Here is a 23,003-nt window from a genome sequence, read left to right as displayed (position 1 = left end):
TCAGTCTATCTAAGCTGAAAGGAAACTTTGAGTCCATCTTGACCAACACAAAGAGGTTGCCCAAGAACACAGGATTTGAACCCAGGTTTTCTGTTTCCAGTGTGTTCCTACCATGCTAAAATACCTTTGAAGGATGTGTTCTTGGCAATGATGTTGCTGCTGATCACCATGGTTTACTAACCCCTATTGCTCTTTTCCCTGCAGATTCTGACCATGTCCGGCCCCCCTGAAGGAGGGACTCGAGTGACCATTCACGGTGTAAACTTGGGTTTAGACTTCTCAGAGATCGCTCAACATGTTCAAGTGGCTGGAGTGCCATGTACTCCCCTCCCTGAGGAGTATATAATCGCCGAACAGTGAGTTTGCATTGTTCTGACCTTAGGTCTCTTAATTGGAGGGGACCCTTTGCTAGAATAGCAATAGGGTATGCTTTCTTCTCCCCCAGGGGCCTTCCCTGAGATCATATTCAGCCTCACCCTTTTATCATCAGCCTAAGGAAAGGAATGTGGCCCTACTGGACACCCCTCACATAGTCCTCTCCTTTGTGTCCATCCATATAGATTCCCAAAGTTGGGAGGCTCTCCAACATTTTTCTAGTCTAACCACACCTTGAAGTGGCTCTCTCTACTAGGACTCCCTACCTCTAAACTCACCTCCCAACTCCATTATACTTAGAAAACAGTTTTGGGTGAGATACTCAGTTGCCCCAGTGTAGGAAGGCTAAGGAAGGTTTATTCCCTAACCACCTCCCCCAGCTCCCAGCTTCTCCAAACACTAGGGTCTTAGACTCTGATGTGGCATATCATTCAGCACCCTCCCTACAGCACAGCCAAGATACTTTTCCCACAACTGTCAGCTCCTCAACCTCCTTTCCATCCTGCCCTCACTTTCAGTTTCCTCCCTTCCCACCCCCATTGGAATGCAACCCACATGGTGGGCTGCAGGCGACAATTTGTTTGGCGCATGGGGCTATGACAGCAGCTTAATCCGAACAGGGCCTCCGCTGGAGCAAATTCATTTATTTCACTAAGGGAAATGTCAGCTGGAAATTAGAAAATAGGCATGTAGCGGCGGACAGGCGGATGGGGCTCCAGGAGTGACATATGTTCCAATTTGGGGTGTTCATTTGGTTGCGGCCAAGGTGGCGGGCAGTAGGCCGAGGACTGCAGGAAGAAGGGGAGGGGAGCTTCCCACCATGGTTTTTTGGGGGAGCTAGGCAGTGAGGACATACTGAAAGATTCCTTTGATAAAATCACCCCATTCCTACTGAGAATATAGATCCAGAAGGAAAATATGATGGTCTTGAGGAAATGATAATCCAAGGGAGCCAGACAATGGGGTGTAGTCAGGTCATTCCTTTGTCCACTTCCTCCTGTCCCCCTCCCTCTTCTCCCCACCTTACAGTTGAACTGTGTTGATGAGGCATAGTCACTGACCACCAGGTTCCAAGTTTTCCTAATCTGGCTTCCTGAGGTCATGAATTCTAAGAATGTTAGGAGTGATCTGAGCTGAGTTTGATGTTCAAGGTCACAACTAGTCATTGCTTCTCAAGGAAGAGGGAGGTAAGATAGATTCATTTTGGAGAGGAACCTTCCAAGACATTTGTGCGGGCCAGTGTGACTCCAGCTGGGGAGAAAAAAGTAGTCAGTCTGGAGTGAGGACATAAGGGACCTATAGGCCCTGTTTTCAAACTCTTCTCAAGGAATGTGACAGAGGAGAGAGAAGGGGAGGAAAGGAGAGAGGGAGGGAGAGAAAGAAGGAGGGAGGGGAGAGAGAGAGAGAGAGAGAGAGAGAGAGAGAGAGAGAGAGAGAGAGAGAGAGAGAGAGAGAGAGAGAGAGAGAAGGAAAAATGTAAAGGAAAGAGAAAAATAGAAAGAAAATAGGTGGGGAATATTTGGGTGCAGGATTTATTTCCAGTGTGTATGACTGGAAAGGGAGGGACAGAGTCAGGAGACACAGCCTATAGTCCTTTATAGGAATGATGCCTTGCTAAGAAAACATACAGTTCAAGAGAAAGAGAGCTGACTTTGGTGGGCGGCAGAGATCCCAGATTCAAATACTACCTTTGATGCTTATTTACTTATGTGACCTTGGACAAATCACCTCACCTCTCTGGGTTCCAGTTTTCACCTCAATAAAATGAGGGATTGGTCTAAATGTAAAATCCTGTGGTCTAAGTAGGATGCTCAGACACACTGACCTGAAAGTTCACTTGAGTTCTAAGCACTTACCTCCAGGCTTGCCAGTCCACTTGTCCAAAAAAAGAAAGAGAAGTATAGAGAAGCTTCAAAGGTCTCCCTACAAGAGAGCACGGGAACATGCTACTTTTAGCTAAAAGCTCTTGACTCCCAAGTTCCATCTTCTTAACATAGCTATCACCAATGCAACTTTAGCTTCCCAGCAAGAGAAGAAGGAACTTGATTCAGGGCTGAGAGGAGCCAGACATGAGGAGATAAAAGCCAATGTAGGGTCAGAGTGAGGGTCCCTCCCAGCAGCACCTCACCACAATTACCCTTGAAAACTCAATCTCCTTCCTTGTTGAAGGGGCAGGCAGGAGGGCTGGAGCAAGCCTTGGGGCCTGGTTGGATGCAAGCATCGCTTTCCAGTGGTGCTGGGCTCATTAGAGCTCTTGAGGTTTCAAAGTTTGTTAACATCATTAAAGCCTTCATCCTGGGCAGCAAGCAGCAGGCGTGATCGTTACAGATGTCTTCATGAGATGAATTTGGCTAGAAGGGCCCGTCACAGGGGCCCAGGAAGTAGTAGGATTGGCGGGCTGGGTAATGACTCACCATATGTTCATGCAGTGCCATCTATCACTCAGCAATTAGGTTAATGTTGGTTAAAGGGCCCTGCTTAGGTCTATAATGTGTACCCCACAGATCTGGGTGGGGGGAACTGTGGAGGTAGACCTCAGTATTTGACTCTGGTGCCTCCTTTTTTGGGGGGAGAAAGAGGGAAGGTCACAATCATAGGGTATCAGAATTGGGTTCACTACCCCTCTGGTCTTACCTATGTACCCCTGCTGGTCACCCCTTGTGACATCCCCCCTCTAACTTAATAGGTAAGTACTACTTAAACCATATGCTCCATCCATGGGGAGAGTAAGTAAATCCAACTTGGGCAGACATCTGAACTAATAATAGAGATAATAAAATGGAGGAATTGCCATATCAGAAATCACTCATCTGATGGACTACCTCCTGAATAACCCTATTATAAAGTAAAAGTTGCCTGGAAAGAAAGATATTGTAAAATAATAGAAATAAAACTGACTTGGAATTGATTTAGCCTTAGGATCTAGAGTTGAAAGAGATCATAAAGCCTATCCAGCCTCCTCATTGTATAGATGAAGAAGCTGTCTTAGAGAAGTTATGTGACTGACCCATGAACACTCACCTGGTAAATAGCAGAACCAAGATTCAAATCTAATGGTCCCAGATATAATTTTCTTTTCATCTAGTGTAGGAGAAGCTTAGAGACTGGACCTATAATTTCATTTTTATAGGGACAGAGTCAGGGATAATAGCAGAACAAATTATTGCACAGTAAGGAAATGATGCTCATGGGTTGGGAAATTAGAGTCACAGAATTAGAAAGATAGAAGGGGTCTTTGGGTCCACCTATTCCAACTCAAATGTCCATAAGAATTGTCTTTAGAGCATTTAATTTCAGTAGCCACTGAGCTTTCATTAAAGACTGACTGCAAGGGAGAAGGTTCTCCTTCCTGGGCTGCCTACTCTACTTTTGGAAGACACTAATTTCTGAGACCATGTGGAAGAAAGGGGAAAAAAGCTAATCTTCCTGATGACAGCCTTTCAAATTCTTGAAGACAGATTATTATATCACCCCTAAGGTTTCTCTTCTCTAGGCTAAACATCCCCATTTCCTTCAACCAATCCTCATAAGTCACAATCTCAAGGCCCTTCATTGTTCAGGTTTCCTTCCTTGGGATTTGACTATAAAATATATCTAGTCTACAAAATCTGGCCTTATTTCTAACCCCATTGCAGAGTAAGATTTCCCAACCACCACCATAGGGTGTATGTTAACCAGGTCTTCTTTAAACCTTCATTAACAAGGGAGTGGTTATCAGAACCCTTAGGAATCTGGTCAAGAGTCTGCTTACTCCATCTCACCCACTAAGTCTACCAAGTTTTAGAGGTAGAAGAGAACTTTCAGAGCATCATGGTTCTCATTTTAGAGATAAGAAAGCAAAGAACTAAAAAAGAAATGTGACTTGCCCAAGGACTCATTACCAGTAAGTAAAGAACTAGGTTCAACGTCCCCCCCTCAAAAAAAATGAGGTCATGAAGAGTCAGACTGAAATGACCTAACAACAAATTTGTTTTTCTATATACTGGCTACCTCAACATTTTCCCATGCCCAAGTCCTTATTCTGCTTGCCTCCCATTCCTAGTGTTTCTAATCTATCGCCAGCCATAAACAGTGCTAGACAAAGTCTGGCAAAGTATTGCCCATTGATAAGCTATAAGGAGTAATGAAAAGAACATAGGTTTTGGCATGAGTAGTTTTAAACTGGAATCCTGGATTTTGCCATATTAAGTCAGGTTGGTCAGCTTCTCCAGGCCTCATTTTCATTATCTCTAAAATTACTGAGATATACATGGGGGGGGGGCAGGAGGGGAAAGGAGCTGGAGGGAGAAGAATTTAGATCTCTAAAATTTTTTTAGATAAATGTTAAAATAATATATATGAAAAATACTCAGAAATGACTGAGAGAGATTAGATAAAGTAAAAAGTTCCTTCCAACTCAAAATCTATGATAGCTTTTTCAGAATCCATGTTTACAATATAATTCCTTTAGTTACATTTTAAACTAATCCCTCTTTGATAGTTTTTTCTAAAAGATGTTCCCTCATCTCTTGATTAATAATAATAAATAATACGTATAGAGAACTTCAAGGTTTACAAAGCATTTTGCATTTATTAACTCATTTGATCCTCACTAATCCTTCAAGGTTGGTGTTACTATATTCCCATTTTTATGGATGAGAAAATTGATTCTGAATGGTTAAGTGATTTCTTTCCTGATTCCAAGTCAGTCTTCTATCCACTTCACCACTTACCTGCCTTCTTGTTCTATTATAGGAAGTGTAGAAATGACTATTCTTTTCCCCTTATGTCGTGATCTTAATATGTATGTATATGTGTGTGTATACACACTATATCTGTCATATATATATATATATATATATGTATACACACACACATACACACACACACACATCTAATAAATATTTGAGACAGAATTGGAACTAAGGACTTCCTAAGACTCCCAAATACTGTAAGCTACCATTGGATTGCCCAATTTAGTCCCCTAAATAATCCTTTTATATACTCACTCTTAGGGCAGATTACTACTGGCTAATCTCATCTCTAATACATTCAATTTAGTTGAATTCCATTATTTATAAGTGGCCTACTATGTACAAGACCCTGTTATAGACATTAGAAATATCCAGATGAAACAATAAAATCTTATTTTCCAAGGACTTCATAGACCAATATGGGGACTAGGCATGTATAGAAATAGAGATGATACAGGATAGGATGTAATACATTCAAAGGAGATGTCCAAAGTGTTTGCTATGAAAAGCATGAGGAAGAAAAGGGATCTTTCAGATGGGAAATTCAGGGAAGGTTTCATGGAAGAAGTGGATAAGAGCTGGGTCTTAAAAGAAAGAGAATTTTAACAGGCAGAGAAGACAGAAGAGGAAAGACCAGACCTGAGGAGTGATCTCAGTGGACAGGATGAAGTGCAGAAGTAAGACACCCAGTTTGGTTGAAACACAGAGTGACTGAAGAACAGAAAATGAAACGAGTCTGGAAAACTAAACCAGAGCCAGATTATAGGAGATTATGAGCACCAGTTTGTATTTGATCCTAGAAACGAGAGACACGAAAGGTTTTTCAGCAGTGGAAAGAGGGACAGGGGTGACACACTCAGCTTTGTGACTTAGGAGGGTGATTTTTGGCAACAGTACAAGGACAGATTGGAGAGGGGAAAGGCTGGAAACAGAGACCAGTAGAGAGATCGTTGTCATCTGGACCAGAGATGTTTCAAACCTGACCTAGAGTAAAGACCATGGAAGTGAAAAGGAGACAAGCAGATGGAAGAGATTTGTCTTCCATTCTCAAGGGTGCCAGTTCTCAAAGAGTGTCTTTTTCTGACCTTTCTACATATTCATCAGTATACTCTATTTGGGACTTACAACCACATGGTTTACTGTTTGCAAATGTATATATGCCCCCATGTATTATGATATATTCATGTGTGCATATGCACATATACATGGGATAGAGATAAATGCATACACATTCTTTACATATATGTATTAGTGTATACATGCATGCAGAGGTGTGTTGTGATATCCATGTACTTGTTTGTCTATACCATAAATATGTAAAGACACATAGATGCACATATACATTGTATTATACATATATAGTAGGTGTGTATATATTATATAGGAAATAGTGTGCGTATATACACATATTAAGATCACGACATAAGGGGAAAAGAATAGCCATGTCTATACTTCCTATAATAGAACAAGAGGCAGCTAAGTGGTGCAGTGGACAGAGCATTGGCCCTGAGTCAGGAAAATGAGAATTTGAATCCAACTTCAGACACTTGACACTTAATAGTTGTGTGAACTTGGGGAAGTCACTTAGCCCTGATTGCCTCATATCCAGTGCCATCTCCAGTCATTCTGATTCTTATCTAGCCACTGAGCTCAGATGACCCTGGAGGAGAAAGTGAAGCTGGTGACTTACTACAGCACTTCTGATTCAAATCCAATTCATGTACTTGTCATGGGATCGCCTCCCCTGATGTCATAATCTTTTTCAAGAATGAAGGACAAACATCATCATCACCTTCATCATCAGGCATTGTTCTGAGTGCTTTACAAATATATCATTTGAGCCTCACAATAACCCTTGAAGGTAGGCTCTGTTATTTCTTCATTTTATAATTGAGGAAACTGAGGCAGATAGAGGTTAAGTGACTTTCCCAGGATCATATAGCTAATAAGTATCTGAAGCTAGATTTGAACACAGAGCTTCTTGATCCCAGGACTAGTTCTCTATTTAATGTGCTAGCTGCCTATCTGATATAAATTATAGCTAGCTAGCTAGCTATAATTTATATCAGATAGGCAGCTAGATGGAAAGAAAGAAAAAGAAAGAAAGAAAGAAAGAAAGAAAGAAAGAAAGAAAGAAAGAAAGAAAGAAAGAAATGAAAAAAAAGGATGGAAAGTTTCATAGATAGATGTGGATGGAAGAATGTATAGAAAGACACATAGAACAATAAATAGATGCATAGATAGAGATAAATAGACAGACAGACATGGATGGAAAATGAATAAGTATATACATAGATATATGATAGACCTTCAACAGATCCATGTTGTCATCAGTATAAGCATTTTCTCTGCCAGTGATATGGGGTACAACTCACTCTTTAAATCCTATGGTTTTCTGCGTATCTGCCATAATCTACCCAATATGCTACAGGTCTTCTCTTGTTCTCTTAATATTTCATGGATACCCTCAATGTGTTACAATGTGGATTTATTCCCGAATTTTTTTATCCTCAGGTTCCTAAACCCACAAATCCATTTTCTTTCTTTTTTCTTCCTTCCTTTCTTCCTTCCTTTTTTACTTTTCTTTCCTCCCTTCCATATTGTACCCTCTATATTTCAGGCATTCTGCCAAATATTGGGAATGTAGATAAAAAATAATCCCTCACTCAAAAACTTTCATTCTATTGAGGCATATAACATATACACATATAAACATATACAGAATAAATATATAAAGAACATGTACATATGTGCATATTTATATATATCCAAGAAATATAGGATATAATTCTAGGATAAAGGGAGTAGGGAAAGAGAAAAATTTCCAAGAATTTAGGAAGTGGGGTGGCTAGTTGGTACAGTGTATAGAGCACCAGCCCTGGAGTCAGGAGTACCTGAGTTCAAATGCGCCTCAGACACTTAATAATCACCTAGCTGTGTGGCCTTGGGCAAGTCACTTAACCCCACTGCCTTGCAAAAAAAAAAGAATTTAGGAAGTGGAATGAAGAAATCTTTAGGAAACAAGAAGGAGGGTTTGATCCTTCTTGATTCTCCCCATCATTCCCTCCCTCCTGGTTGTACCTGATCACATATATCCCAATGCTGTTTCCTCATTTGTAAAAAAAAAGATAATACATGCTACATCTCTTTCACAGAATTTTTTGAAGGTTCAATAATAATAATAATAATAATAATAATAATAATAATAAAAATTTAAATGTAACTATCCCTATATAATTTACAAAGCCTCTTTCTTATAATATAATACTGTCATTCCAATTTATCAGAGGAGAAAGCTAATATAGGCTTAGAGAAAATGTGACTTGTACAAGGTCACATAAATAGGATACCTCCATGCCTGAAATTAAACTCACGACTTCTTACTCCCAATATCATCTCCTCTCCACTAAAATTAGGTCTTGCTTGGTGCAAATAATGAATCTAGTAAAATGGCTGCATTATTTGAGTTTGTACTATTCAAAGTATACTTACATGAAAGATATGGTAATTGCTTCTGTAGCCCAGTGAAAAAAATCAAATAATGTAACCACTTAATGGGGCTTGTTATTTGCACTCATCAAGACCTAGCCATGCATCATCCTACATAGACTGGGAAACTACTTTGCTAATGTTGAAATTCTATATACACTAACTGAGGGTATATTGGTAATTATTAGTTAATATTTTGTAGAGCTACTCTATATGACATGAAAGTGCAGAACAAGAGAATTTCCAGGGCAGTGTGGCACAGTAGGAAAAGTACTGGCTCTTAAGTCAGATGACCTGAGTTTCCATTTCACCTCTGATTACTAATACCTGTCACTGGAAGTCATCTTCCCAGGGCTCCATTTCTTTGTAAAAAAAAGGACTAGTGAGGCCACCTCTAGCTCTAGACCTAGGACCTCTGCTGAATCCTGGAATATCCTGGGTGGGAGCAGACTCTGAGATCAGGAAAGGAGTTACACCAAGCCTGAAATGAACAACTGATAGTACTTCCAATTCCACCTTTCAAGTGCTCCGCTAATGAGGTTTAAGGAGATAGTTACATATAAAATGCTAATTGATCATCACCATCATCCTGATATTGACTTCAGATCCCTAATTAATTTATGCATATGTATAGAAAGAGGGAGTATCTCCTCTGGTGTGCCCCGGTTCCTTATTGCATCAAATATGCAGAGCATAATAAGACCATTATTGCATGTTCTGTTAATATCCACCAGCAGGCAATGCCTTTATTTACAATGAACTCTTCTGAGAAAGATGGAGATCAGTGACATGCTAGGGCTGTGTGACCATGCGGTGCGTTTGTTTAATGTAAGCTTTATTACATCCAAATGGAATCTGTGTTTAGTTACCTTCAGTCCTAGAGAAGTTGTTGAGATAAGAATCGCTCAGTTAAACAGGGATCTTCCCCACAGAGCAATGATAACACTGTGGATTAGTGTTGGAGAGGGTTGCCTTTCCTCCCTCCCCACCATGCTCTGGGTGACTCTGGGTTAGTTCTCTCCCATCTCTCCTTAGCCCCCTGCTCACAATCTGGGCCATGTGGGAGTGGGATCTGGGGTACCTTTTCCAGTTAGGAATAGTTGAGCCCTCCACCACCCCTACATAGAAAAGAAAAGCTAAATGGCTTCCCCTCCTCTGCCCTCCCCTAGTCAAGCACCTTTTCCAGACTGTTGCCTGTGGTGACAGCATCAGTGTCTAAACGCCCTCATTGTAACTATCTCAGACGCCTTGGAAGTAGTCACCGGGGTATTGATCTGGGCTGGATGAGAGAGAATTCTCACTGTGAGTTCCTCTCACCTCTCTTCCCTCCAGCTCTCTCTATTAGTATCAGATCATGCGTGCCTTCCAACTCGGGGCAACATCAAGTGCCTCTTCCGCCAGGTCTCTCTCCCCCTGATTAAGTGGGAGTCCAATGTCAACTGATCTCTTAATGAACTCATTCCTTCCCTCGGGTCTTGGGACTCTGCTCATCCCATTTTGCTAGGAGCGCCCTACTCTGGATCTTACCATCTCAGCAAATTGTCAGTTATATCTATTCCTCTTTTTAAACTCACTGCCAGAACGAAACCAGGATTGAGACAGCTTGGCAAATAACCCCTCAACTACTTATCTGGGGAAAGCAAAAATGTATTACAAGCAAGGAGACAAAAAATGCTGACCAAATATTTCTCCCTGGGCCTCCTTGGATAGCTGCAGGCTAGTAAGCTGCTTGGATGGGCTGGTACATGTTGGGTCCTTATTTTCAAGACTATATTAATTCATTCTCCAAGGTCAGAAAGAGTAGAAAGGAAGAAACACGGATTCCCACAGGCCTCTTCTGTGTGTCCTCAGGATTGTCTGTGAAATGGGTTGTGTGTTGGATCCTTATTTTTAAGACTATATCAATTCATTCTCCAAGGTCAGAGGGAGTAGGGTAGAAGAAAATACCTCCAATAGGCCTTTCTAACCAGTTTTCTGTGTGTCCTCAGGATTGTCTGTGAAATGGGTCATGCTCTCCCAGGAATCAGTTCTGGTCCTGTCCGTCTGTGCATTGGAGAGTGTAAGCCAGAATTCATGACCAAGTCCCACCAACAGTATACTTTTGTGGTGAGTATAGGATTCTGGACCAGGCTAAGGGGAGGGAAAGCAAGAAAAACTCTGTTTCAGGACTCTCCCAGGAAAGTTTCAGGACCTAAAACTCCCAGGTTCTTTTCACAACAGAGCCTCCTACTGAAAATCTTTTGGGCAAAATAGTCTCTGAATCTTTGCATTTCCCAGAATGAGATGGGGTGTATGACCCACATTTAACTGTACTGTGACAATTTCATAAGCCCTAGGGGTATCTGGCCAAATTTCTAAGCAGCTCAGAATTGAGTTTTTCCTAGAAGGTGATTCAGAACAGCATTAGGAGAGGAGAGGGGCATGATAAGGCTGATGGGTCATGTTGGCCCTGCCAATGTGACATCCTCATCTAATTTCATCCTAACGAGGACACATTGCCTGGGGGATCTAATTAAATAGTATTATATTTATCTGGCTGCTTCTTTCTGCCAAGGATGGTGTATGTAGGAATTTGGAAGAGTTAATGAAAGCCTGAAGGGAGTGTGTCTGTGTGGGAGTATGTGTGTGTGTATGTATGAGTGGTAAAGTGCCTGTGTTTTCTCACCTATTCAGACATACACCTGGAAACGCCTCTGCAGGCACAAATCCAAACAACAGGTATGGCCTCCTGAAGGCTATCCCTAGGGCTGGGGCTATATTAGTCCTCCATCAAGAACTTGCTTCTAGGGCCCCAAACAGTCCATAGTTTGACACTTGCCTGCTCCCCTACAGCAAATTGTTCATTAAAAAGTAAATGGGGTCATTCAAACTCAGCTTTTCCAATAGTTTTGGAAAAAACACTGAATCCCTCCTCTTTGGAGGTCTTTAAACAAGGATTGAATATCACTCTTTAGTTTTTGTTATAGTGGGAATTCCTTAAAATTCTAAGTGACATTGATTCTATTAGGACTCTAAACCTGAAACATTTTAAAATTAATTAACTAATTAATTAATTTTAAAGGTTTTGAATATTCATCCATTTGCAAATCCATAAGTTACACATTTTTCTACCACCCTCCCTTTTCTTCACTCTCTGTCTTGGCAGCGAACAATCTGGTAAAAGTTGTACATGTACATTTGTGTTTAACATCTTTACATGTTAGTCATTTTATGCAAAAGGAATTAGGACTAAGGGGAAAGCAAGAAAACCACGAGAGAGGAAGGAAAAACATGAGAGGTTTTTTAAAAAGTGAACATAGTATACATTCAGATTCCATGTTTTTTCTTCCTTTGAATATGGATGACACTGTCCATAGCAGGTCTCCCAGGGTAGTCCTAAATCTCTGAACTGCTGAGAGGAACTGCATCCATTATAGCTGATCAACTCACAATGTCATTGTTAATGTGTACAATGTTTTCTTGGTGAAATTTTTCTAAAACAGATAATGCGTGATATTTCTTTCTTATCTGAACAAAACAGGTCCCTTCAATCTTCCTTATACTTAGACAGTCCCCAAAAGGAAAAAAAAATAGGAAAAAAAATCACAAACTTTCCTTCATCCTATTTCACCAGTCATTCAAGTTTTTTTTAATATCCTCTGGATCTCATTCCCCTTAGCCATTTTCTTTTAATGTTATTTTTTTTAAATAAATGTTTTTACTGATACTCTTTTTGATTTTACATTGCTGACTGCTCCCATCCCTTAATAAAACTGCCCCTTGGGAAAAAAGAAATACAGTTAAAGATACCAAATCTAATTCATTGACCTTGTCTAGCAATAGACCTCATTTAGCACCTATGATCTACAACCTTTCTGCCAAGAAGAGGGAGGCATGTATCACCAAGTTTACAGAAGTCATTACTTTAGTCATTATATAGATTAGTGCATCAGTTCATACAGATCTTCCCAAGTTTCCCTGAATTCTTCATAGTGGTCTGTCTATTCAGTGATATTCCATTGTATCTGTATGTTAGTTTCAGTCATTCTCCAACTGTGAGCACCTTCTTTGTTTCTAGTTTTTTGCTACCACAGAAGCCCCCACCTTTTTCTCTTAAGCAGTCATCTTTCCTGTTGCTGACATTTGTCTCCCTACTAACAAAGTCACCTCATGAAAAGCAAACACAAATGATAGCAACGCTTAGAACAAAAAACTTAGAATATATTAGGATTGGAAGGCACCTTAGGAATCATTTAGCCCAGTGCTATCAAACTCAAACAGAAATATCTGCTAAGTTATACATGAAGATAAGCATGGGCCTCATATTGACTTAAAAAATTCACATAGTAGTAGTATCTATATTTTAATATATTTTTATTTATTTTGTTATTTATTTATTTCTAATCATTTCTAATAATCTCATTCAGGCCACACTGGTAAGTGTTGTGCCTATGTTGGACAAGTCTGATCTAACTAACATAATTCCTACATTTTACAGAATCAAAGAGGTAATAATAACTTGTCCATGCATGATATCTTATTTATAAGTAAGGATATGAAGGCCTAGAGAGCAGAAATGACCTGTCCAAGATCACATAGTAGTTAGTGTCTGTACAAGGACTACAACCCAAACCTCATATGGAAGATTACACTTGGAATTAGAGAGGACTGAGTTCAAATGCTGTCTCTGACACATGCTAACTGGGCAAGAAATATAATCTCTCTCTCAATCTCAATCTTCTCATCTGTAAAATGGGAACAATAGTAGCTCCTAGTTCCAGGATTGTTGTGAGAACCAAATAAGCTAACTAACATGCATCAAGTACTTTACAGAACTCCAGGGATCAAAGAAATACTAGTTATTATTTCCCATCCCATACTGCTGGGCTTTAGAGAGAAATAAATCATTATTTTCCTTTAAATTAGGTCCACTGGATATTTCTTTTCTTACCCAAGTGACTGAAGGCTTTTTTTCATAGCCTGGTTAGATTCTGCCACACCTCCATAACTCATCCGAGGGCTATTCCCAGGGTTCTGGAGAGAAGTATAGGCACGTGCAGCCATAGTGAGGGGCTTCATTTCATGATGGCTCAATGTAGGACAAGGGCTCTTTATTCAGCCACATTGATTTTATGACGGAGGGAATTGGCACCAACTCCTGATAGGGAAGCATTTTCAAATTGTCCTCAATTTGTAAACTAATTGATAGATCAATCAGTGTTGCACCTGCCTTCCCATCAGCTTTATGAGCACCAAGCTCCCTAGGGAGGTGATTAATTCAGAGACATGGCCATGACACAGACTGAACATGCCCCAAAGCCACTCTCAGATACAGGGTCAGACACAGAGGCAGCAGCAGAAAGCCTTTGGGCTTGAAAGGTCCAGAAAAGAGGAAATCTCAGTCATGAGCAAGTGGCTAGCACCTCTCCCTATCCTCAGATCTCACAGAGGCCCTACCCTCTCCATAACAGTCGAGCAATGATCCCTTTCTCTTCTTCCTTCCAAAGAACCCAACAGTGATGTCACTTGCCCCAATTAGGGGTCCAGAGTCTGGAGGCACCATGGTGACCATTACTGGCCATTACCTAGGAGCTGGGAGTAGTGTTACTGTGTTCCTGGGAAACCAGACCTGTGAATTCTTTGGGTAAGAGAAGTTAATCTCTTAATGTGATCTATTAATACATTTTATGCATATCAGTGAATGACCATATATGTATCCCTGTTCTGGGTTTTGTGATCTATTAATACATTTTACACATATAGGTGGATGACCATACATGTATCCCTGTCTTGGGTTTTTCTGTTGTTGAAATTGTTGTTTTGAGGTTTTTTTATCTTATTGAAATTTCTTTTTTTTTTTTTACTAAATTGGGAGCTTTTTGGAGGGTTAAGTAATTTGCCCAGGGTCACACTGTTAGTGAGTGTCAAACATCTGAAGTCTAATTTGAACTCAGATCTTCCTGATGCCTGGGTCAATGCTCTATCCACTGTACCACCTAGTTGTACCACTTTTTTATTGTTTTATTGTTCCTTTCTTATTTAACATTGTTGGCACTTCTCAATTAATTACTTTACCTCCAACAAATATGCCCACCTCCACCCTCATTAATAATCTCTTCAAATATAGTTAAGAAAAACAAATCAACACATCAGCCATTCCTGATGATGTAAGACTCATTCAGTATCCATAGTCCCCCACCTCTCATTGGTCTTCTGAAGTTACCATTAGTCAATAATATATTATGGGAGACAGCACTTAGGGAATGAGAATCAAGAAAGGTTTGAGTTTATCAAGGAGGGATTTCCTTGACTTGGTTGATTCACAGTGTCTTTTCTCAATGTGCTATTAGGGAAACAGACAAACTTGTGCTAAGTACTGAGGATATAATTGCCTTCAAGGAGCTTGCAATCTGATGGGGAAGACTTTGAGAAAACAAATATGTGGGACAAACTATACAGGATAACTTGAAAACAATAAATAAGAGGATGGGATCCTTAAGTCTATAGTTTTATTTTCAATTACATTTTTGTCTTTGTTGGATAAATTATTCTCTTGGTTTGATTTACTTTGCATCAATTATTACAAATTTTTCTAAGCTACTCTGAATTTCTCATCATTCCTTACAGTACAATAATAATCCACATATTTCTGTGCTACCATTTATTCAGTTATTCCCCTATTGGTATGAACTTTCTTGGTCTCCATTTTTTTTGCTACATCCCAAAGTACTGCTGTAAATAATTTGAGTGTATACATATGGGACTTTTTCTTCTATATTTGGGGTGTGTGAGTAGTATTGGTGTCCCTGAGTTAAAGGGTACTTAGAATTTAGGGACTTTTCTAATAAAGTTCCAAATATGTTTTTTCCAGAATAGTAGGACCTTTTTCTTTTTTCTCACAATCCTTATCCAAAGCTCATTCCAATCAGGAACACAATTCATCAACTTGCCTGCCATGGCCATTCATCAATGGGTCTGAGTACTTTAAAAGTAAATAAATAAAATCCTTCAGAGTGGACAGTGAGTATTCCCACCTGGAAAGAAACTCTGAGTTTATTTAATTATTGTCATTGTTATCATTAGGTATTTATTGAAAGCTTTTCTTGGATATTATGAATTATGGCAAACACAGCCCTAACTCATAGATATCCAACTCTCATAACCAGCGAACATCTCCAGAAGAAGAAATCCCCAGCTCACCTCTCTCTGTCAGTCAATAGATATTTATTAAGTGCCTACCATGTGCCAGGGACTTTGGCTGAGATCCTGATACATTTAATGTGCATTATTCCAGGGGAGATCTGAGATCTTAGATCTTAAGATCTAAAGCATCTTTGTCCCTCTCTCTGCAAAGACATTGTTCCCAAAGGAGCCTGACTTCAGGGATCTCTATTATCAGATGCTGACATAATAGCTTCATGGCCTTTTACTGGCCTCTAATTACTGATATCCTCCCCCAGACCCATAAGATTTAGCAAACTCCCCAAGTCAGGAGGATACAGTAATTAATCACAGACCAAATAAGCCCAGTCAACTGTATGGAAAAACAATTTTCCAAAATCCCATGCCCCCTTGATTCCATATTTTGATATCTAGGGGGCATAGTAGATAAAGTGTTGGCCTTTGGGCCAGGGAAACCAGAATTCAAATTCTGTCTTAAATACTTGTTATCTGTCTGACCAAGGAAATGTTCAGGTCCTTACCTACAACATGGGAACAGAATAGTTGACATTGTAGGGAGGATCAAATGAGATATCATGTAAAATTCTTTGCCAACATGAAAACCCAAATAAATGCTAGCAATTATCATTATTACATCATTGTCCATTACCCAGGCCTCTATTATTCTGACCTAACCCAATTTGGTATACTTATAACAACTTCTTGCCCTTTATAAAAACTTTATAAAGAATAGTTCTAAAATGTTTCCATATATATATATATATAATATGTATATATGTATATATATAATTTCATATGATTCATACAATAAAGGTATGGTTATTAGGATGTTTATTACTGAAATAACTTTGTACAGTTGTTATGACAAGTATTTGTAAACCTCTCTGGATTCAAGTTTCTCCATCTGAAAAACAAGAGGGTTGGATGAGACCACTTCAAACCTCTCATCAATCTCTGACAGTCTGTGAATCTCCACATTTTTGAGATGAGAAAACAGATGCTCAGAGGGTCAGGTGGCATGCCCAAAAGTCACTAGCAAGTAAGCTACAGAACTGGGATTCTGGTCCCAAACAACATTATCTTCCCCAGACCACAGCTGCCTGTTCTGTGACAGTACCCCAGAAGGGAATGCATTTCCAGTGCTCTACATTCTGCACACTATTTTTGCCTGGCTCCTCACATTATTCTTTTTCTTTCTGTCTCCCTGCTAGGAGATCTATGAATGAGATTGTGTGTGTCAGCCCACCATCAACCCATGGTCTGGGCCCTGTCCCTGTTTCTGTAAGTGTGGACCGGGCCCATGTGCACAGCAGCCTACAGTTTGAATATATTGATGACCCCCGAGTCCAGCGCATAGAGCCAGAGTGGAGTATTGCCAGGTAAGGAGAGTGGGGAAAAGAAAAAGAAAAAACTCAGGAATGGAATTCTGAATGTCCCCAGTCCAAATGAGCCATGAGCCAAATGAATTAAGAAAACATAGTCTCACTTTTAGGTCTAAGCAGGACTCAGAAAAGGCTTCCAAACATCTAATCCCATGTCTTCTAGGTTAGGCTTAAGTTTAAAAGAAGGTTCTCAAACATCTAATCTAATTCTAAGTTAGCCCACAATTTAAGAAAAGGGTTCCAAACATCTAATCACATGATTCCTAGGCTAACCTGCAGTTTATGAGGTTTCCAAACACCCAATCAATCCCATGTCTCCTATAGTTTAAGAGAAGGTTCCCAAATATCTAATCCCAAGGATCCTAGGTTAGTTTGTAGTTTAAAAGAAGACTCCCAAATATCATGGTTGTTAGGCTAGCCAATAGTTTAAGAGAAGTTTCCCAAACATCTAATCCCAAGGTTGCTAGGCTGGCCCATAGTTTAAAAGAAGGCTCCCAAACATCTAATCCCAAGGTTCCTAGAAGTTTAAGAGTTTTTTGTTTGGGGATTTTTTTTAGGATTTTGTAAGGCAAATGGGGTTAAGTGGCTAGGTAATTATTAAGTGTCTGAATCTGGATTTGAACTCAGGTACTCCTGACTCCAGGGCCTGTGCTCTATCCACTGCACCACCTAGCTGCCCCAGTTTAAGAGTTTTAAAGAAATACTATAGTTAGTTGGAAAAAACCACTGGCTTTAGAGTTAAAAAAAGATATGGGTTCAAATAGCAGCCCCATCACTTATAATCTGCATTACCTAGGATTTATGGTTAGAAGGCCCCTTCAAAATCTTCTTTTTCTGACCCTCTTAGTTCACAAAAAAGGAAACCTTGACTAGAGAGCTTTAGTGACTTTTTCCAGAGTTGAACAAATTATAAACAGAAGGTCCTCTGACTCCAAATCTAATTCTTCACATTATATCATCCTTCCTTAAGTTTGTTGAGACTCAGTTTCTTTATCTATAAAATGGAATTGATAACACCTGACCTATCAACCTCCAAGAGTTGTGAGAATTAGATGTGAGTAAATAAAGTAGTGTCATAATCACTCTAACTCAGCCTCTGCTTCTTCCAGTGGCCACACACCTTTAACCATCACAGGTTTCAACCTGGATGTCATTCAGGAGCCCAGGATCCGAGTCAAGTTCAATGGCAAAGAATCTGTCAATGTGAGTAGTAGCTGCTTCCTCTAGGTCATGCTAAAGGAAGACTGACAGAAAAAACTAGATTTGTTGGGAAGAGGAGAAAACATGCCAGGGGGTGGGGGGTAAGGGGAAAACCAATCCATTTCAGCAATCTGGGGGCCCCAAAAAACTTTCCCAAAGGACTAAAACAAACCAGTAATAGTAAAACCATATTTCTTTAATGTGGTGTATTTTAACTCACCTGAGGGGAGACTTAAGGCCTAAAACAAATGGATACAGGGGAAAATGGAGTTTCAAGGCAAAAGAAACATCTGGGTCTTAAAGTGCCTCAGTTGCATTGATCTTCAGGTCACAACAGAAAAATAGTGATCCTTTGAGCCTGGCCTTCACCTGGGCTCCATCAGATTTTCCATTTCTTTTCTTCTTTCACGTGTGGGTCCTGCATTTGCTCCACAGTGGGGCAACCCAGTTGCTCATTTGGGCAACATTCTGGGTTCTGTTAGGAGGAGGCAAATCTGGGCTCAATCATCCATTTAGTTTCCTATTTCAGATATGTAAATACATGTTGTCTTACCTATAGAATGTGTATGTATACATGTTGTCTACTCCCCCTGGAATATATGATCCTTGAGGACAGGGATTATTTCATTTTTTAATCTTTATAATTTCAAATCCTGGCACTGTACCTTCTGATTGCCAGAATAATGAAATGGTCACAACCACATAGATTCTCGAGCTTGAATTTTGATTTAAATTGGGAAAACAAGCACAAGATATGGGAGTTTCCAGAAAAAGAAGTCAGAAGAAAGGGAACATCCAGAGCAAAATCATCCTGCCCCAAAAGAGTCTCAGAAAGCCCTCTAAAACCAGCTTATTTTTGGAGTATCAAATAGGGACATGTTAGTTATCGTAAAATCTCTGAAGACCTGTGATTGTGTTTGGATGCAGAGGATAGAATTAGAACAAATTGGTAAATGTTAAAGAGAAGTAGATTTGGACTTTATGTGATAATGATAATTTTAATTTTAAAACATAACCAGACTGAGAGCTGGTCCAAGTAGAATGGATGATCTCAGGACATCTTGTGTTTCTCTCACAGAAAGGGAGATGTCACTAAAATTGGAGGAATCACTTCTTGGGGATTTTGTGGAGTTAAGATTTTGGCTAGATACTTTTTAGTTTTGAAATCCTTAGACTTCTAGAAGCCTTCTTGCTGAGGAAGGGAAAAGGAGGATGTCACAGATACATTCGCTACTCTTTCATATCTGGGAAGACCTTTTTTCACCTGGAATATGAGTTTCATGCAGTCTGTATTAGAGAGGATACAGAAGGTGATTTGCAAAATACTGCATGCATGAAACCATTTGGAAATGGGATTGGACAGGACAGTCTTCCATTCTACCCCTCTATTCAAGTCTAACATAGCTTAACTCAGTGGTATACCCTCTTGCCCTGCCTCCTTCTATCCATCTACTGGGATGCATTAGCACCCACCTCCTTACCCAAAGACTTCTCCAGAATCATTCCCTCCCTGCTCCATGATCTTAGGAGTTCAGTGATCTAGGGCCTGTGAACCTTGGAATTATTGCAAGAGGTCCACAAATCTCTATTTGAATACCAAATAAGCATATTCTTTCTGTAGATTGAATAAATGCCTTTTGCGGTATTCCCATTTTTCAAGTATGTTTTACTTTTAATAGAGTCCATATTGATTTAGAATTATTACTGAATTCATGGCAGCTCTTTGCTTTCTTATAGTTTCTCAGTCTGTCAGTCAACAGGCATTTATTAAGTTATTTACTAAATGGTAGGTTAAGCACTGGGGAGATGAAGAAATAACAAAGATGGCACTAGCCTTTAAGGGGTACTTGTTCTAATGGGAAAAATAACATGTAAAGAGATATTTGATAGGCATGTATTTATATTATAAATTCATTCCAGAGCTATTTGCTTATTCATCAAGGAGCTGAACCCAGGGGAAGTAAAATATATAATAATATATATTATAAATACATAATAATTTATATTATACATGCATATAAATATATCAAGAGACATGCAAAGATATATACACATGCATACATATATAATATATATTATAGACATATGTAAATATATAAAATTATTTTTAGTTTATAGCTATAACTATATATAGGCATATTCCTATACCTAGCATAGATATATTCCTATATAGTGACATACATATATATATATAATATATAAACATATACACATATAGATTTGTATCTCTTTAAAATTATTTTTCAATATATAAGTTAAAAGAACTTTTTAAGATAGCTCTTCCCTCCCCTCTGCCACCTCCCTCCCCCCCAAAAAAAGATTGAGGACTTATGGCTTCCCATGCCTGGAGACAGGGAAATTGCCTAGTTGACCTCCAGAAGAGCAAATAATTTTAGTCCTTTCTCCTTCCTGCTAGACTAACTCTAAGGAGTGATTTCTCCTAAGGGGAAGTATACATTACATTAGAATAAGCTTATATGATAAGGACTACACCCTCTCCCAGGAGAGGAATAGAGAAGAAAGGGTTTCCTAGTTTGGTCAGCATTGGCTCCATTTTCTGATGAGTCCACCAGAAGACACCATCTCCTTTTCTGGTCTTTGGTTTACCAAGGGGCCTCAGGTGATGTAGAGGACAGAGCTTAGAGCAGTCCAACCCAAAAGAACTTTTGGCAGAGAAAGTGCCAGTGAAGCATTAGGCAAACCTGGGTTTATTCATTCCAGAGCTATTTGCTTATTCATCAAGGAGCTGAATCCAGGGGAACTGAAAGATCGAAAAGGGAGAGAGCTGTCCAGATGCTAAGAACCAGAGATAAGAGGGTCTCCAAACCAGGGTTAGTCTCCCCAAAATCTTTGATACTGGGAATCTTTTGCTAACCACCCACATCTACCAGCCTACCCATTATGGTAAATGAGGGAAGTACCTGATTTTTAAAGAGCTATTCACTCGGATGAAAAGGACTAGAGAATGATAAGTCCAAGGGTTCTAAAAGGAGCAGCTGAAAAACTTGAATTCCCTTTTGAAGTTTCATGCAAAACTCAGTTCTATGCAGTTTTGTTTCCTGAAATTGAAAGTCTGTATTTGTATGTATATATGTGTATGTGTCTGTCTATCTGTCTATATCTCTGTGTTTGGCTCATTCCACATGCCTGAAGTTGACTGCCAATAAAGCATGTTCTTGAGAACCTCTCTCTTGGTTATGGTTGGAAAACTGAAGCTCTCACATTGAAACTCAACTAGGTTGAGCCAAAACTATGTAGAAAGGAGGAAGCAATGTGGTTTGGTGAAAACAAGAGTCTAAGAATCAGGAGAACACGGAATCCCCACTCTGATATTTACTAGTTATGGAACCCTAGGCTAATCATATGCTACTCCAATCTACTCAGATGCTTTGTTTATTTTCAATCTGTAAAATAAGGATGAATTTATATTGTTTGTTTGTTTTCTTTTTAAATGTTTAATGTTCTTTTCTTTTTAAAATCACCAGTATTTGCTGTTGTCTAGCCTTACCCCAACCCCACTCCCACCCAAAAGGAGCTTGGTCTTGTAAGGAATAAATAGAGCTAAGGAAAACAGTGGTTTTTTATTCTGTACCTGTAGGCCATTACTTCTCAGCCAAGGCATGGGTATCATCTTTTACCATCAGTGCTCTGAAGGTACCATGGGTTACTGCAAAACCTTAAAGAGCTATAAAATTTTAAGCCATTTCTAGGAATGAGATTAATTCTTCATTCTAACCCAGTTCTTGCTTTTTCATAGAAGAGAATCAAGTCTAACTTCCTTAGTTTATCATTTGGGGACCACAGATAATCAGAAGTTAACCTGGCTAGGATGTAAATGAGAGACTACATTCTATACACTCTAAAGATAGAAAAGAACTTAGAGAATCCCTTGCCCATGCTAAAACAAATGGTTTATGAAGTACAACAGAGATTCAAGTTCAAGCCTTCTCAGTCTAAATCCACTAAACCACATTGCCTCTCACCAAGGTAGTGGTTGAATTTTCTTTTCATCAATACAAAACCAATTCAGATACAAGGTATTTTGCTTTTCCTCTTTCTTCGATCTTTTTGATTTATAGGCTTAGTGCTGGAATTATTGGGTCAAAGAGTGGGCACTAAATTGTGTATATGCTACTGGGATAGCAGTACCATTACTAGGTTTATTTCTCAAAGAAAGCAAAGAAAAAGAGAAAGGATCTATTTGAAAAAAAAATATTTACAGCAGCTCTTTTTTTTGTTTATAAAATTTTTTTGGTGAGGCAATGGGATTAAGTGATTTGTCCAAGGTCTCACAGCTAGTAACTATCTGTGTCTGGGGCTGGATTTGAATTCAGACCCTCCTGATTCCAGGACCAATGACCTATCCACTGTGCCATCTAGCTGCCCTGCAGCTCTTTTTAATGACAAAGAACTGGAAACTAAGGGACTACCCATAAATGAGAAATAAATGAACAAGTGGTATATGACTATAATGGAAAACTATATTGTGCTATAAGAAATGATGAACAAGATGATTTCAGAAAAGCCTAGGAAGTCTTTTATGACTTGATGCAAAGTGAAGTGAGCAAAACCAGAACATTGTACATGGTAACAGCACTATCATATGATAATCAACTGTGAATGACTTAGCTATTCTTGGTAATACAATGATCTGAGAGATTCC

General features: G+C 39.4%; 1 protein-coding gene across 3 annotated transcripts in view; it reads left to right on the top strand.

Moving 5' to 3' along the window:
- PLXNA2 (plexin A2) overlaps positions 1 to 23,003 on the top strand; it is a 321,485-nt gene that overhangs the window by 266,574 nt on the left and 31,908 nt on the right. For 2 of the 3 annotated variants that reach the window (XM_074222562.1, XM_074222561.1), the window contains exons 13-17: positions 205 to 356; positions 10,586 to 10,703; positions 14,084 to 14,220; positions 16,970 to 17,137; positions 18,250 to 18,343. In XM_074222562.1, coding sequence (XP_074078663.1) covers positions 205 to 356; positions 10,586 to 10,703; positions 14,084 to 14,220; positions 16,970 to 17,137; positions 18,250 to 18,343 — 669 coding nt within the window. Of the gene's footprint in view, positions 1 to 204; positions 357 to 10,448; positions 10,562 to 10,585; positions 10,704 to 14,083; positions 14,221 to 16,969; positions 17,138 to 18,249; positions 18,344 to 23,003 lie in introns of those variants that run through there. The other variant, XM_074222563.1, reaches the window with a different exon arrangement.

Source organism: Macrotis lagotis, chromosome 2 (assembly GCF_037893015.1).
Source record: "Macrotis lagotis isolate mMagLag1 chromosome 2, bilby.v1.9.chrom.fasta, whole genome shotgun sequence".
NCBI classification, from domain to species: Eukaryota; Metazoa; Chordata; class Mammalia; order Peramelemorphia; family Peramelidae; genus Macrotis; species Macrotis lagotis.
The sequence above is the reverse complement of the archived record's forward strand: the minus strand, read 5'-3'. Positions and strand labels throughout refer to the sequence as shown.